We start from the raw sequence: 18,286 nt of genomic DNA on the forward strand, positions 1-18,286 counted from the left end.
CTTTGTTTTTTTTTGTTGTTGTTTTTGTTTGGGTTTTGTTGGTTGGTTGGGGTTTTTTGTTTGTTTTAAATCTGTTGTTTCTTTGCAGGTCAAGGCAACAGATGCAGATGCTGATCAGTTTGGTGAAATTGAGTATTCTCTTTATGATGGATTTCGTTATTATGAGAAACCCAAAGCCTTCCATATTGACCCACATACTGGTCAGATCTGTGTGTCTCAAGATATTGACAGAGAAGAAAATCCAACCACTTATGATCTCTTAGTAAAAGCTATAGATGGGGTAAGTTTTGAATTTTCATACTGCCAGATTTGTGAATGCATTTGCAAACTTGGATGTGCTGCATACTTCTAAATAAGAACGTAATGAGTATGTAAAAAATGTTGGAATTTGAATAAATTATTATGCTTATAGAGGGCAGAAATTGTTACCGCATGGACCATAAATTTTGACCCAAATTGGTAAAATTGCCTGTAAAATCCCTAATTTCTCCTAAAGTTGTTGAAAACCATTTCTAAGATGCATTGGTCTCTGCTGATTTTCTTCCTCCTGTGGGAACAAGTGGGTTCTAGGTTACCTCTGCTCCCTGCTTTCCAAGATGACTACAGCAGTAATAAAACAGTAACTTGTGCCAGGGCTGTGTAGCTACTGTGAGTGCCAGTGAGCTTCCTGAATAAATTCTGTGTCCTTTCTAGCTAATGATGCCATTGCTGCTGCCGTGGCTGGTTACAGCCTCCCTGCAGCAGTATGTCTTAAAGTTTTCCTGCTTTACAAGATCTGGTGCTTGGAAGTGGATATTCAGAAAATATCAAGCACAGGGAAGTTGTATGTGCCTGAAATAGTCCATTACAGATCTGTTTGGAAAGGAGGATGAGGAGATGTTGATTGTGTGGGAGCACATCAAAATGTCTGGTGTACTCACTTGGCCTACCCAGTGCCATATAACAGAAAATTTTGGTAGTGCAACTTCTGGAAAAGACTAGAAGAAAACAGTTCCTGGATTCATTTGGTTATGAAAGTGTCCAAAGGTGGTGATTTACAGTGAGAAGCCTGTAAACCAAGCAATGCATTTCCTAATGCTGTAGTAGTGAACTGAGGAGACCAAAGGAAAAGGTTGCTGGTAGGCATATCTAAAAACTTTTTAAAATGTAGTTTTGCTAGAATTTTTATTTAAGTTTTGTTGTTGTTTAATTAATGCCTGTGCTTTTTTTTATTATGGTGCTCTGAAGAAACATAGTGAAAGATTTCATCTTTTTACTGAAAGTTAGCACTTTTTAGATCCTGTGGATTTCTCATGTAAAAATATGCACACCTGATACTAAAATACTAGAGCACCAAAAGTCAATATAGGCTTTTCTAAATTTTCCATATTCAGGATTACAGCAGGATACTTTGTCTCCTGCCATTCCACTGTTTTTGATGGCTTGAAGACATTAGGTGTAGAGTTCAAAGTAAAGGCTATGATCAGGGGAGAAAAGATAGAGAGGAAGAATGAAGGGTCAATGTTAACAAAGCAGGAGGAGAGAGATGAAAAGAAAAGAAAATAACATTTAATTAGAAAAGAGGAGGAAAATAAAGTATTTTCCAGGTGGTGCTCAGTTTATCTTACAGCAAAAGTATCCATTTTCTCCACCTGTTCATGCCTACTCCATTACATGGTTTTGGATCTTGTCGGTCATGTCTTTTATGCATTATGTGGAGAGCGTAGTGGGAGAACTGAAATTGCACCCAAGAGCCCATAGAGGGGCAAGTGGAAAACGGATTCTGTTATGCTGGTGTAAATAAACATTCCATGAGAGCCTGTGGAAGCACTCTCACTGATTAAGCTGAGACAAGACTGACCATCTTAGCTTTAGCCTTTTCAGTTGGCAGCATCAGTTGTGGTTCCAAAGTCACTGAGTCCACATACATATTTGGTACTCGTCCTTGAGACGCTTCTGTATGAAAAGGCATCATGTAGCTAGGTTTATAGAAGAATATTTGCACTGAATCCCACATCATCTGCATCTAACTCCCTCTCCTGAGCTGTGGCAGAGTGTAGAGCTGTTCCAGTAGAGAAGGTGACCCTCCTGTGATTGACATGCCAGCTCTTCCTGGAACACCCCGTGTTCAAACTGCACCCTTAATCACAACACCTGCATTTATGCACTTATGATAGATCAGAAACAGTTTCAGTAGGCATTTGGGGACTCTGAATTTACAGGCAGGTGCAAATTTCTTGTAATGGTGTTAAAACTGTATGTTTTTTTTTTTTTTTCTCTCTGGAAAAAAAATTAGATGAATCTCTATTGTTTGGGGAACCTCCACAGGCATTTGAGAGATTTAAATCACACGTACTGTGAAATCTGACAATACTGTCAATTCCAACTTTTTGTTGCATCAAATAGCAAAATAGAGGCTAAAAATTGAACATTTGAGAAAGGGATTTAAAAATTAACTGTGGCTTTCTGTTGCTTGTAACATATTTTGACAAATGTTATTTTTCAGCCAGCAACAGATCTGTTTAAATCAATCTTCATATTTTTCAAGATATGTTATGTCATGCTTGCTTCTGAGTAGATTAAGTGTATCCATGTGGTTAAAAGTAGAAGTATTTTGTTTCTTCTCACTTGGGATTATACTTAAAAAATGCTCATAGCCAAAACAAGAACTGGGCCATAACCAGTTAACATTGTAAGTTAATAAGTTAATACTGTACTTGACTTGTGTGAGGGAAATACACTGCTGCTTCAGGAAAAGAAGATATGTCTCTATTGTAAAATTTGATCTGTCTCCTGAGAGATTGATTCATTCTAAAGTAAATGGCAGAACCTAATTTCCAGAGACTTCTCAGTGTTTATGTAACTCCTTTGGATAAATGCAAATAGGATTGGATTTTTATGTCTGTTTAGCACTAAGGAAACTTGGAAAAAGCAGTTTAATGCAAGTTCTCACGAACTTTTGCAGTTTGGTTTCGTGCTGTTCCAACCATGTTTTTAGATGATTTTAATCCTGACCTCACTTCTTCCTTGTCCCTCTTCCCTTAATATTTCTGATTTCTGTCCTAAAGTACACAAAAGCTGTGGAGCTGCAGAGCATTTTCTGACAGAGTACATGGGTCTTCCCTTTTAGCTCCTGCACAGAGATTTCCTTCCTGTTGAAATCAAGGTATTGGAGAAGGGACTCACCCTGAAGTGGGGTAGGAGTATTGGCAGTGAGCCCAATAGGTCTGCATGTCTCTGCTTCTTCATATTTGCACAGGGTTTCATGGCTGTCTCAGTAGTTTTGAGGCTAATGGCAGCCCAGTACTCGTCACAGTGAAGGAAGGAGTGGTGTGTAGGTACTGCAGTAAAAAACAGGTGAAGTTAGGCTATCAAGGATTTGACATGCATAACACTGGTTAGGATTAACAAAAACAACTCTGTTCAGACTTCACTGTCTGAAGCTGAACTTCTTTGTGTGCTCAGTCATCCCACTAGAGTTGCTCTGAGTGCGTAGTTTGTCTAAACGTGGTATTTTGGGGTATTAATCGAAGTTGATTTTTAACAGACATTTTCATTGCTCGATGTTGTTGCAGCATGTTCCATTTCCTAATGACGGGCTGAAGCCAGATCTGCACTTCTAAAATTTATCTTGCTTTTTATTTTTACCTTTTTGCTTTATCCAACAGGGTGGGCTGAGTGCCCAAGCTTTTGTTCGCATTGAGATAGAAGATATTAATGATAATCAACCTGTTTTTGAACAAGAGGTCTATGTGACGAGCATCAGTAGTCATACACAGCCAGGAGCAGAGATCATCAATGTTGTTGCCACAGACAGAGATTCAGGAATATATGGCATTGTCACATATGAACTGGTCCCGGGAGAATTTTCTTCTTTTTTCACAGTGGATACATCCACAGGTACTGTGAGCCTATGGTTCAAAAAAGCTATAATTATAGAACGTGTCTTTACTTTGACTTTGTTTGTTTGTTTGCTTTTTATTTGGATTCATGTCATACAGTTGAAACTTAGACTCTGCTGGAAAGTAATTTTAGAGGAAGATGGAGGGTTTAGGTTTAACATGGAGCCTTTGCACTCACTGAAATAAACAAGAGAATGGGAAACTGTACATGCAAGTACAATACAGGGCAAGCAGTATGCCACTTGTCCACTGTTTTCAACTGCAAATCTATTCATTATTGTAAGGAAGTAATGAAGATGTTAGTGTTGTCTTTTTACAACAATATCTGAATTTTTCACTCTTGAGAAGCAATAAGAGATCCTTCAAGATACTTGTCCTTTCATTTAATCTCTCTGTTTCTGTACTAATCTTTTTTCTCCATACTATGCTAGGATAAGTCCCCATTCTGCTCATGGCCTTATTATATCCAGCTGCTTCCCTGTTTGATTCAGTGATAAACCTTTTCCTGCCTTTTACATCCTGATGTGACTCTGCATCCTTTTTGTTTTTTGAGAGAGCTTCAGTAAAGGAGTGACAATGAGAGCAAGAAAACAATTATAGAAAAGCAAACCTGGGTGAAGTCTTTTGAAGGCAGATTGAATTGAATTACTGTTCCATGGCCACAAAACAGCCCCTGTTCTGACCTTAAAATAGTTATCAACATCAGCTGGAAATAACATGAGCAGTGTATCTACAAATGTGGTTAACTAACCTGCATCTACTATTTTACTTGAGAACCAGCTCTTGCATATGGATGTATCCTGATCAATGATTTGGCTTTGTAATGGCCTTGGCACTTGGGACTGTTGTATATGTGTGTATATTAGCTGTTTGGAATACAAAATATTTCAAGGCTCTATTCTTTCAAAATATTGCATGTTTTCGCTTTTTTACATGGTCTCCAAAATATTCTGATGAACAGAAGAAACCAACCTTCCTAGGAAGTTGGTCTGCTTGTCTTGGCTATTTCAGAATTTACCTGACTGTGGACTTTTAAGTCTCTGTCAAATCAGAGTCTCTGGGGCATAGCCAATACCAAAAATGTATAAATCAATCAATAATTATGGAGCTGGATCTCCACAGTTAAATAATTGATCATTTGAAAACTGTTGTGATAGACTTGTCAGAGTCCCAGTGGTAGATGTGTTTTCTATATTATGGCGTCTAGATGGCAAATTTGAAAATCTATACATTGGTTTTCTTTACCTCCCTCCCTGCCCCTGATTCCCTTTTGCAGTTTTAAGAGAAATAGATAAAATGAAGTAAAAACCATAACCTGAATTCTTCATTGCTATGGCTACCTTCTGGCTGTTGCCTTGTCAAAGCAATTGTATGCATGTATCAAGAGAGCTTTTAGCTTTGCATAGGAGGCTGTGTTCACAGTTCAAGCTTCTTGAAGGGACTCTATCTTTTGTTTGAAGTACTGTGATATGGCTAATGTATACAGATAAATTCAAGGGGAGTGGGAATGAAGAGCCTTTTATTGAGCAAATAAATATTTCATTTAAAAGTGTTTTAAATTCTAACCAAATCTTTATTAATGATGCTTGTTTTAGCTTTTGGCTATTGTGTTTATTGTTCGTGGTAAGCTCTTATAAAACTTACTGAAGTATTTCTTACTTGATTGATGATAGACTATCCACACAAAAACCCAACAGCATTTAAAGAACTGTGTAATCAGAAAAATGTATGGATAGGGAACTGTACACCAGTTTCTCTGCTGGTTCGTGACTCTCGCTGTTGTTTGTTTCTGGTGTTGATGTAAACAACATCTTGGGTTAATTATGTTTCCTTTTGTAGATATCTGATCCATGCATCATCTATGAACAGCACTCATGAATTTATTAGAACAGAATAAGCTGAAGAGCCCTTCTGGCTAAGAAAGTGTTTGAGCTATGTTTATTGGTTTCCCCATTGATTCCTATAAACTATCCAAAGGATGGTATATTCATAGTTAGAGCTGAGCAGGTAATTAAAAATGTAAGCCACAGTATACAGTCACAAGCATGGCAGAAAACCTGTGGAGTGAATAGTATAGGACATCATTCAGCTAAAACATTCTGTAAGAGATGTAGAGCAGTCTAGTATCATAGTCATCTGGAGAAGAACAAAAAGGAAGAATGCACTGGAAGGACACACAAATTGAAGTGTGCAAGAATTATTAACTTAATCAGACAAAAAACAGGTGTAAGTCCAAGATTTATCACTTTAACAATGCCTGGTAATGGATGCAAAAAGAGGGGTTAAGTGTAGAACTTGTGCAGAACAGTTCCTTCACTGACATATTTTTCTTGTTTTGGTAGTATGTAAATTTAGTGCTGTACTACTTCCATTACAGCACTGTGGCACCATATGTAAATGCAATTTAATGTCAAAGTGACTTAAAATAATTTTTTTAGTTGGTTTAGAAGACCAGAATAGATCCATTACAGTTAAGGATTTTGACAAGCTTTGTTTTATCGAAGAAAATGGAAATGTTATTGTTTTAACAGTCACATCTTAAAAGATTTTCATTACATGAAAGTAGTTTTCTTTAAATTACAATACAGGTTGAAACCAAAAGTTGAAATACAAAAATTTCTTTTTGAGGAACAAAAAAATCCAAACTTTATTTAAATCCACGCATTATATAATGTTAAATCATAGCAGATTGTAATATGCATCAAAGTAAAATGGGGATGCATCCTTTTCTAAAGTAAACAAGGCAATTTTTATGATGATTAATGATGTTTTCCTATAGTGCTGTAGGAAAAATATAGTTTATTTTTAAACTACTTTTGGCATTTTCTTACAGCATGGAGTACATTTGCTCAACACATGAATAAGAGGTTCACATAACATTTTAAATTAGGAGAACTTTATTTTGGAACATTTTGAGGCCACTTGCTTTTTTTAAAACTGCAGTTTCTTCAATTACTGTTTCTCTGATCTTTCATATGAAATTGATAGCATATTCAGAATGCTGCAAATCAGAGGGGCATGTCTAAGACATTGGTCTGAGTTTTCATTTTTGAAGAATTTTGAGTTAAGTCACAAAAGGAAAAAGTAATGGTCTCAGCTGAATAATTTGTGGACATCTACCTTCACTGGAATCTCATATAATGAGAAATCTAATGTAAAGAGTGCAGGAAACGGTATATTCTCCTTGAATCACACACAATTTGCTGTATGAAGTGTGAGAGTGCAGATTCTGGCCTTTAAAGAAAGCTGTGTAGCAGGACAGCATTAAAAATATATCCACAGTGCCAGTTAAAGTGTGTCTTTTCCTTTTATGAATTAAATTCCAACAGAACTGTCCATCTACAAAGAGAAAAAATATTCCCACAACCTATGTGCCAAAAAATCAGCTACATGAAAGTGTGGTGATGTGTGCTTGGGATTCACTGTGGACAACGCAATCCAAACTGTTTACAAAAATATTCTAGCCCACTCCCCTTTCTTCTAGTGAAGTCAGTGTCAGATCTTAGAAACAGAAGAATCCACCAGATGACACAGAGCAAAGTGCCATGGTATTGTACAAATATTGTGGGCTGATAACAAGAATGGAGAAAAGGTAAAAATTACACCCAGACCTCCCATTTTTGAGGAGAGGAATAGTATAAGATTTGTGCAGTGAAGTCCAGTCAACGCTTTTCATTAAGAGAGACTATATGGGTTTAAAGTACAGATGTACTTAAAATACTTCATGTTCTCAGTTAACCTCAAGAAGAGAATAAATTGGCAGGTCACACAGAAAGCCTTGGCAAAATGCCTTCATGCTGTTGGACTGTTCAAGTGAACAAAGTAGGGGAGTCTGTGTAGTAGAAAATCAGTTCATGAAGATTAAGGTGAGCATCTGGAATGTTTCTTAATGCTTTTAATGTAAGAACAGCAAATATATCTAACTGTGCTCATATCAGACTTCATTCTGTACCTGTGCTGGAAACATGCATCTTTTGGTACAGTGCCTTTGAAGAAAAATCATCTCTCTTTACCATGGCAATGATATTTTATTACCAGGTTGTGCACTTTCTTTGGACCTGCAGGCAGCAGGTTCATTGAAAAGGTCTTTGATTAAAAAGATAGTTTGGGGGAACTTCAATAAGATAAGGAAGCAAGGTTTACCTGGTGGGGTGATGTGGCAGTGCTTGACCTGTGTAAGTTGTGTAGGCAAGGCTCTGCCTTTGTCTTTGAATATTGCTCACCAGGCTGGAGTCCTGCAGACTTACTGGTGTGTCCTTTAATTTTTGATGCTTTGTGATTTTGATTTTTTTGTTGTTGTTGTTTTGTTTCTCTTTTTAATTTATGTGGAAATGTTCTCTTTGTATGCAATAAGACAGTAAACGTACTCAGAGTTACTATTACATCTTTTTAAAGGAAACAGCGAATTATGTCTTTTTGTTTATATGCTGTTACTGGCAAATTAGCATTTGGGGTTGTTTTGTTAGGGAAGAATTATTTGGATGTAATAGTACAGTATAGAGAAAGCTACATCAAAGTAATATGTTTTTTTCCCCTATATTAAGTTTAGTTTTGATGTCCTAAGGTGAGACATAAAATGTTTATTGTACTAACTCAGCATTGTACTGAGCAAAAATCCCAAACCCTAGTCCTGTCCTGTAAGGTTCAAATAGTGAGATGGCAATGGATTAACATGACATTTGGTTCAGCATCCCCAGGTTTCTTTTAATATGGACTGTAGAAAATGAGAGTTTTTGAAGAGCTGAATGTTAGATTTGACAGTATTCTGAAGAATATGTAGCAAATATAGAATTGCTGACAATTTGAGGGGGGGTTATGTTGAAATTTTAAATTTTAAATTGGAGGAAAAGATTGAACAAGATATTCCTTTATTTTTAAATGGTCGAGTCAAATGAAAATCAGCCAACACATTGACAAAGTAAGCAAGGAACTGAAAGCCCTAACAGTTTAACAACTGCTGTGGTCACCAGAAAGACCCAGTTGGGTTCTTCCTTTGCTTTGAGCAATATTTAATCTGTTTGCTTTCTGGTAGATGTTGTAATCACCTGATTGAAGTTGGAGTCACTGGATGTTTCTTTACCCTGTTAATATTTCTTCAATCACTTCGGACAAAGTGGAGCACCTTCTCTGCTCAGGAGAGCTGTGTGTACTGGGGACTTCATAGCTAAAGCACTGCTGTTTCTTGGTACCTGGGGAGCACGGAGCCATTCTCCTGCCAGAAGCTTGTTCACTGCCTGGTTTCTAGCTGGAGGGGACTCATTCAGCTTGCTTTATTTGCCCTTTCTTGAGAGCTCATTCAATTAAATACTCATTTTGGAACCAGTATAGGGCTTTGGAAAGCTCTGACTAGGTCTGATCCAGTTCTGTTTGAGACTTTTCTTTGGGCTTTTACTGTTGCATACCTTTTCCTTAGGAATTTGCCCTTTGTGAAATCAGTAGGCCACCAAACCTTTTAGATACAGTAGTATTACAGCTGTTGCTCTAAAAAATTTCCTTTCTTTAAACTCTGGAAAAAAAGCATTACAAATTCTGTTTTATCTGTCCTTTCTCCTGACAGTTATTAAACCAGCCCTTCAAAGGGTATGTATTTTGCAGAGGGTTGTTGTGTTCGCCATCAAAGATGCAACTTCACTAAAAAGGTGCATTTTCAGCACAGATAAACTGCTAAACCTGGAAACTAAATGTTACACTAAGGTTAGAGAACGGTTAGGGAAAGTTATATAGCAACATCAGGCAGAAGCTGTCATTCTTGCCTAGAACAGTGCTGGATTTAAGGTTAGTTTACACCTCCTCACTGCATTCATCTCTCAGAGGATCACCCTGACTATGATCATCTTGAACATTTTCCGGGCACGTAAAAAGCAGTGCTGTACATGTCTTGGCACTGAGAAGCTGGGGTGGTAGGCTGGGTGAGCCGTGCTCTGAGCAGGTCAGGGGGTCAGCACTGACCTACACAGTATCAAACAGCAGGCTCAGTGGCCAGCTTTGAAGGTGAATTGGGGTGGTGACCTATACATATCCTTTTGCCATCTGCTTGCTGTCTGAGCTGTGTCAGCTCATGATGGTCATGCCTGCTGACCCATCCTAGAATATTTGCTCAAGAAATACAGCCATAATTTAAAGTTGTTAGGGTGTTCAGTTTTGTGGTCTTAGAGAGCACTGTTGATAGTTGGTGATTTTATTCCTCTTGCCATGCTCTAAATTTGCTTTTTCATTTCATCAACCATGAGAAAATATCAGAAGCTATTTAAATGAGTACACATTTCAAAGCAATCCAAAGTCTGTCATAGAAGTTAGCACATTCTGATTTATATCTTTGCCTCTGCAGTGGGAAGTGTGGAAAATGTTTTGTTTCTCTGTGAATGACTGTAAATATGAGCTGGGTTTTTTTTTTGTTTTGCTTTCATAAGGACCCTGTGGAAAAGCAGATATGTTTTCCAAGTGGTCACCTTAGAGTAATGTGTGGAAATCCTATTGGGATGTTAGCATTATTCTCCCATACAAGATGTGCTTTGATTTGGTGATCTGTGCTGTTGTAATGTTAGGACTAAATACAGGCTCATGGAGAAAAAATATGTTTTAAAAGAACCATTGTATGTGGGCCTATCACTTGCCTTTAACTCTTGAGAAGCATCATATAGCAGCTAATCTACCTGTGGAACAGAGTACATCTCCATAAATGTAAGAGCAGCAAGATCAAGCCCATGAGAAATTAGGCTATTGAGAGAGAATGGCAGGTGGCATTCTCTGTCACTAATGTGTTTGCATATTCTGTGTGACCATGATCATCACTGGGATCAAGTGGAAAACAAGAACTTCAGAAGTTAGTGCCATCACACGTTTAGTGAGCATGAAAGGATGAAGCAGGTCAGTCGTGATTTCATCCTTCATTAATGCTAGCTCTTACCATATATTGGTTCTTCAGAGCAGTTTTAACTGCTGTGGCCACTAAGTGGCAACTAAGCACAGATAGTTGTGCAACAAAACACCTGTAACACACCCTGTGGCTGTGCTGAACTAACCTGCACCAGTCCAGAACTGTTCCCAAGCTCAAGCCTGTGGTGGCAGTTGCTGTTATGCAACCAGCATTGCAGATTCTGTCTAAAATGTGCATGCAAATCATGATAGGCAGTCTTGGAGTCATGGTTTTGAGTTATAAAGGTTGGAATATGTAGTCGTGAGAGCCATGCTGGTCTTGTCAAGAAAATGAAATTGCCAAGGTGTGATTGAGGCTGGATATTAATGCTTCCTCTGCTGTGTATGTGACTGTTCACCTGTGAAGCAAAATGGGTTTCAGCTCACTGTTCTGCAGAGGGGAGAATAACCAGAGGTAAAATATTCAATGCATTGCAGTAATAGAACCAATAAATCATTAATAATGGGAATTAAATGCTATTAAAGCCAGCAGAAAAGATTGTTCATATATATATGAGGAGCCAAGCTGCAAGAAGGAAGGTGACGTTTTTCATGCAGTGACTTCTTAAAGCAGAACCATGCTAGTCTGTGTGGTTGTGGCAGTTTAGGCTGGGTGCCCCCTGCCACTGCCGCATGAGATACACCTCTGGTGTCCTGGGTGCCCACCCACAGGGGTGGACACAGGAAACGACGTATTTCTACCCATAAGTCCTGCACCCTATAAGGCCATCTGCAAAGTCATTCTCTTCCTCTTTCTTCCCTCTCTGCTCCCATGGGAGATGTCCTCTCTTATCGGGTAATGCCGGGGGAGTATCCTCAAGGCCTCTTAGGCCTGTCTAGGCCTAATGCCAGGAGGAGAATGGAGGGGGGGACAGTCTCAGACCTGGCCAGCCTGAGACTTGCCTAGCAGCGGGAGGGGGAAGAAAGAGCCCTGGGGGGTTTGGGTTTACTCTCAGGTGGGAAGAAGGGAAGGATTGGGAAGCTTTGGGAATTATGTAACGGGTTCTGTATGCTTTGGGATACTCTTTGTCACTATGCTTTGTAGTTTGTAGTTTTTTTTGTAGCTTCACCAATTGCTTTTCCATTTAAACTTTCCATCACTCTCCAATCCGTTTGTGTGAGTCTCATTCTTTTGTCCCTTTCAGGGCAAGAGAGGATCTGTCTGGCCCCAAACCAGCACAGTGGTCCTCTGCTGGGAGCTTTGGTCTCAGTAAAAGCCATCTCACTGTTCCTTTTCCATGGTGAAGTGTTTCTAGAAATTGCTTTTCATAATGGAAGCATATATTCTGTACAACAGTAACCTAATTGCTCTCTGAAGGCACAAACTGCAGGCTGCAAATGACCATGGTAGTAACAATAAGCTACTGTCTTAATTAGAGAACAGGAAGGAAAGGAAAACTGTGACTAGTCTTCAGTGTGTTATTTAGACAGGCATACCTCTGCTGAATTGGCCATGCTGAATGTGGGACTTACATAGCTTGTTCCAACTGCACACTTCTTACAGTTAGCCTGATGTTTCTGCCTTTGCCTTGTAGTACTGGGGGATCTCCTGCCACGTGCTTCAGATCAAATTCACCTAGCCAGCCTGCTCTGAGGTATGATGGCAGCTGCTTTTGATGGCTGTCTGCTGTAGTCACAGTTCAGTGTATTTATCTAAGCCCATAAAAGGGGGATCCCAGATTGCTGCTTGCTTCTAGAGCTTCTTTCCTGTCATATGGTGCAGTTTAGAGCCTAGTATGGCATGTTCACCAACATGGTAGAGATGTCTGAAGCGTCTGTATAGATTATATATTAGCTATAAAGCTAATGTCCCATCCTACAAATGCTGAATGAAACAGAATGTATATAATTAAAGGTTAAACTGGGGTACAAAAATTTCACATACACCTTGAAATATCTGAAACGTGACCAAAATATTTTTGGCCTAGTCAATAGAAAAATATGCAATTGGTCAACTTAGAAAAATGCAGTCTGTTTGATTGCTTTCCTTTTATTTGACAGCAGCAGTGTTTAAAATCTGTGTTTGTGCTTTTAACCTCTGGAAAAAAAGGGTTAAAGCTACGTTTTTTTTCCCCCTTTGAATTACAGCTGCTCAGATTACCTCAGGAAATGCCCAAAGTTGGATCAGTAAAGAATTCAGAATCCATCTGTATATGAGTTTTTACTGTGGTTTGTCACATTGGAACGTGTCCTTTGTTAGTGGAAGGCACTCTTTCTTGGTCCTGAATACCCTTCAAATGCATTTTAAGCATGTCAAGACACAGTTTGTTATTATAATGTCCTGAAAGTATAATTGGCTACTATACCACGTGCACACTCGAATATTTGTAAGGGTTTTATGTATTTTCCATTATTCTGCTTTAAAATGCATTGTAGCAAATTAGTGTTGTGGCTTTGCACTGTATTTTGACAGTATACATTGTAGTTGAATCGTGCACTGATTCTCATAAGGCACTTTGAGTTAAATGTAATTTTTTTACCCTGTGTGACAAATAGTACCCCTAGATGTCTGACTTGAATGCCAAACATCATCCCTACTTAAACCTGTCCTGAGAGCCAGAAAATTACAAAGGTAGCTCAATGTTTAAAGGTGTGGTTTTACTGAGCTGCTAGAGGTATTGTCTCTTTACCAGCTTCTACAAAAAGCACGGATGCTGTCTTAAATATTTGTCAGTATGTAGAGTTTTGTCACTATTAGTTAAATCTCTTGAGTTTACTACAACATTACTACTTTGCTCACTTCAGTTTTAGCATTTAGTTTATGTTTAGTTAAACTCAGTCATAGCCAAGAAGAATGTTGTTGCATTTTGTCACCTCTTGTCTTCATGTTTGTGTTGAAAACTTTACTTTACAAATAGCTCTCCATGTGTTGCAAAATCTGTGCCCACCAAAGGGTCTTAGAATATTGAGTGATTTTTGTCACCTCAGAATAAGTGAAAGTGTTATTCCTTCTGCCCAATGATAGAGAAGATTTTTTAAAAGGTAAGGCAAAGGGGTATTATAATACTCTCTGAAAGGAGGTTTTAGTGAGGTGGGTGTTGGTCTCTTTTCCCTAATTACAAGTGAGAGGATAAAAGGAAACAGCATGAAGTTGCCCCAGGGGAGGATGCATAGATGTGGTGCTGAGGGACATGGATTAGCACCAGATTTGGTAGAGTTGGACTCAATGATCTTGGAGGTCTTTTCTAACCAAAATGATTCTGTGAGTCTGTGATGCCTTATTCCACTTTTTGCCTGGCTGAAAGCACCTGATCTTAGTGTGCTTCAGGCTATAATTTAGTTATACAACTTACGAAGTAACAAACATACTGTAATCGGCTATATTGCTTTACGATTTAGTGTGCTTCCCTAAAATTTTCAGTATTCATGTTCACTTAACTTAGAAAAAACATTCCAGACTACTCTAAAGACTAACGATTTATTTGTGGATTTATATCTTAATTTATAAGTCTCTAATATGCTTACAAAGAACACTGAAATGACTCTCTTAAAGCAGTTAACAAGTAGCAGTTTGGGGTAATTGTTGTGAACCTTCATGAATGTCCTATAGAGAGCTATGGTGTGGATCTAATTCTCATGGCTGAGACTGAAGTCTTCACTAAAAGCTTTCTTTGATGTTCATAAAAGCCTTTTCTGGAGTTTAAGAGGGCTCAGTCTCTTGCCATATTCATTCTTTCTGTCCTTACTACTCTCTTGGGTAATAGTTGTTAAATATGGGTTTCTGTAGTAATACAGAGAGTATTTTAAAATTGGGCATAGTTATCTGGTATTATCAAAGATTTATTTTAGAAGTCAGAAGAGAATGTATTGAGACATCTAATCTTACTTAAGATGATGAAAATGTATTTATCTTGAGGAAGGCACATCCAAAGAGCTGTATTTCTGGATAGATTGTTGCAATTTTTTTTTCCAAAAAATTATTTGTTTCATACAATTATATAAAACATAATTGGTAGGATCTTACAAACTCAACAAACCTTAGAATTTACAATTAACAGATATTCTACCAGGAATTTGTGATCAGGCAGCAGATGCTTGCTTTCCCGGATACTTTATGAAAAGTCCATTACTCTTAAAGTTTGTACTTTGGGGTTTCAACCATGTTTATGTGGCTTTTTTATTTGGACACTTTTCTGTATACTTACAGGAATTATTTACCTGATCTCAGCTCTTGGTCACCTGGTTCATTCTGTGGTCTTCCTGACTGTTTCTGCTCGGGATGGGGGTGGCCTTCCCTCCGCCACCAATGCAACCATCACAGTAAACATCCTTCAGAATGCTTCAGCCCCTGCCATGTTTGAGAGATCTTGGTATGCTTTTTCTGTTCCTGAAGATGTACCTGAAGACAGCCCAGTTGGCACTGTAAAGGCCAGAGAGCCACCAAGTAAGTTGCACAGTCAAAGATTTCACTGTGGTTTTGTTTTGACCATTAACTGGAGTTATCTGCAGATAATAATTATAGGTTTTTTAATACTTTTGTATTATTTATTCAATCTGTCAAGCATTAAAGTGAATTTGCTATGATGTTTACAGCAGCTAGTATAATCATTGCTGTATTGGCATGCTCTCTAAAATAGATGGACATTTGTGGTACTCTCCTTGGTGGTCCATGGGGATTAACAACTGCCTCTATTTTATTCCAGATGGATTGCTGGGAAGCACATTGTGAAATTGTAAAGAAGAGTATGCAGTGGTGTGTCTTATGTTAAAGCTTTAGCCATGAAAGACAGATTCAGAGCAACACTTACAAGCAGACAGTGTTCAGAAGTTTCAGAAAATTTATATGAAGGGTTGCTGCCAAAAAAACCCCAAAGCACCCCGCTCTGAACCTCAAACAAACAAAATCAAACCCCCAAATATTTTCTTGGATTAACTTTTGAAGTCCAGATGAAGGTTTATGGGACTTTATGAAAATTCATTTGATTCATTTGTTGGTTTGGCTTTTTAAAAATCATTGTTAGAGGGAGATGCCCATCTGGCTTTGAACACTTCCAAGGAAGGGGCATCAGTAACTTCTCTGGATGTATGGTTATATATATATAGAGAGAGAGAGAGAGAGAGACAGACAGATGCATATATCCAGTTCCTGTGCAAAGTAGTGGGAGCCATGTGATGGCTTATGATGGATCTGTGTGTGTAAGGTGGTAAAGGCATAAGTTTTGTGTTAAGTTTAATTAGTCTGGTCCTCCCGTTTTCTTCTTCTTGGAAGGACAGTGCATTTACGACTGTCCTCAGGTTAAGGCAGCACCTGTGGAGTGGCCTTGGTAATAGGTCTGAACTTTTGGATAGCTTTTGCTTTAGGTAATATCTGACGTATAAGGGCTATAGCAATGGTCATCCATGAATGGTAAATTCTTTCAGAGAACTGCCATCTGTTTCATTCCTTCCTATAGTGAATGCCTGCACATAATGAAATTACTTCTGTAAAACTAATTTATAGGAGTGTTTTTTTCTATATTTTAGATCAGGGAAATCCAAAAGGTCTCATGCTATTTTCTCTATAGAGTTTTACCATACTGGAGAGATGAAAATTGAACAGTGCATAAATGGTGGACGAACTGTATACAGTCAGATCAAGCCTGTGTGTTTTTTGGTTTTGGTGGGTTTTTTTTTGTTTTGTTTTGTTTTTTTTTTTTTTACTGAAGGGCTCCATGGACAGGAAGAAGGAAGCATAAAAAGCCCAAGAAAGTAAAACATCTATGTAGTTTACGTTTTATTCTGATGAATTTAACAATATTCATTCTTCACAGATGTTCTTACCAACTTTCATGTTACTACTTTTGTTTATGTTTTGTATGTTTGTTTTTACTTTTTTTTTTAATCTCCATTTCTAGATTCTTTAGAAGTGGTTTCTTACAGAATTTCCTCTGGTGATCCACATGGAAAATTCTCTATTGACCCTCGGGTTGGTATCATCCACACCAAAAAACAGCTTGACCATGAAACTCAGTCTGTTGTGGTGCTCACCGTTCAGTCACAGTTGGGTAACCCGCCTGTCTACAGTAGTACCCAGGTCAACATATCTGTGATAGATGTTAATGACAATCCTCCAATGTTTCTTACCAAATCTGACAAGGTAACTATTTCACATACCCAGCCTCCTGGCACTGCTGTCTACATTGCTCATGCAGAAGACAAAGACAGTGGCCTAAATGGGGCACTCAAATACAGTATTGCAAGCATGCAGTCAAATGCATTTAGCATTGATCCAAGCCTTGGAGTGGTAAACCTCACCAGGACAGTGTTTGCAGATAAGCAGCAGGAATATACTCTACACATAGTAGCTGAAGACTGTGGAAGTTCTCCTCTGACTTCTTTGCTGGTGTTGACAGTGATTATTGAAGAGCAGAAGACAGCCCCTACTTTGGTTTTTCAAAACTTGATGTATCAAATAGAAATCAGTGAAGCTACCTCTCCAGGTACCCGAATCCTTCAGGTGCAAGCCCACTCACTCGAACCACACAGTGTTACCTCTAAGCTGACATATTCCTTAGAACCTAGCACAGACTCTGTCGCATTTGGAATCAGCTCTGATACTGGTTGGATTTATCTTCGGAAACCTTTGAACTATGAATATGCACAGATAGTAAGTTTTAGAGCCCTGGTCACCACCTCTAAGGACGAAAACCTCAGACAAAATGCAAGTACAGCAGTGATAGTTAATGTCCTGGATGAAAATGATAATTCTCCCATCTTTAGGCATGAGAGCTACTTCTTTGAAGTGGAAGAAAATCCACTCCCAAGGGGTGTGATTGGCACTATTACAGCAGTTGACAAAGACTCAGGAAGAAATGGGCAACTTTCCTATTTCCTCTTATCTGATGGAAAGTATTTCAAGATGAATTCCAACACAGGTAGTATTTTTTAATTTGTAATATGCCTAATACTGCTTTTGGAAAGCATCCTTCCCTAAGAGAATGGAAGTAAAGTGTAAAGCTTTCAAGAACTTTTGCAAATCTCATGAGCTGATACATGAATATTCCAACTCAGAGCTTCACAGTTTGGGGAATGAAATAAATCTAATACATGTCCATGCAGAATGAACTAACCCTTAGGACTTCATTCTAGTCACTTGGTTGTAAGTTTCAATGTTTGACTGTAACAAATTTAAAATGAGTTTTAAATTATAGCTTTAGTAGCTCATATGAGGAACTTAATTGCCTGTGATCAAATACAGTTGAAAAGTACAGATCAGCCATAAGTAACTGTAAAAGTAACTATGACATTTGGTAGTTACAGTGATTCAAAATTTGTGAAAACTTCTGTTACACCAAAACTGAAGAAATACTGTACATGATACCACAGAAATCACATTTACTGGAAATTTTCACTGCACAGTAGAATGGAATCCTGTAAGGAGCACAGGCACTGTAAATAATCTGGTTTAGCAAAGTGATCTGTAATTAGCAAAGATCTGATGTTTAAAATTCCTGTTCTCAGATGGCTTGTCCTCATGGGGAGTGAATAGACTCTCCTAGAACTTCTCTGTA

General features: G+C 38.2%; 1 protein-coding gene across 1 annotated transcript in view; it reads left to right on the forward strand.

The window, feature by feature from the left end:
- DCHS2 (dachsous cadherin-related 2) overlaps positions 1-18,286 on the forward strand; it is a 98,065-nt gene that overhangs the window by 42,283 nt on the left and 37,496 nt on the right. The window contains exons 2-5 of the mRNA XM_054382945.1: positions 89-280; positions 3,648-3,879; positions 14,944-15,180; positions 16,631-17,650. Of these exons, the coding sequence (XP_054238920.1) occupies positions 89-280; positions 3,648-3,879; positions 14,944-15,180; positions 16,631-17,650 (1,681 nt within the window). The remainder of the gene's footprint in view (positions 1-88; positions 281-3,647; positions 3,880-14,943; positions 15,181-16,630; positions 17,651-18,286) is intronic.

The sequence above is a fragment of the Indicator indicator genome, chromosome 8, assembly GCF_027791375.1.
Source record: "Indicator indicator isolate 239-I01 chromosome 8, UM_Iind_1.1, whole genome shotgun sequence".
Taxonomy (NCBI): Eukaryota; Metazoa; Chordata; class Aves; order Piciformes; family Indicatoridae; genus Indicator; species Indicator indicator.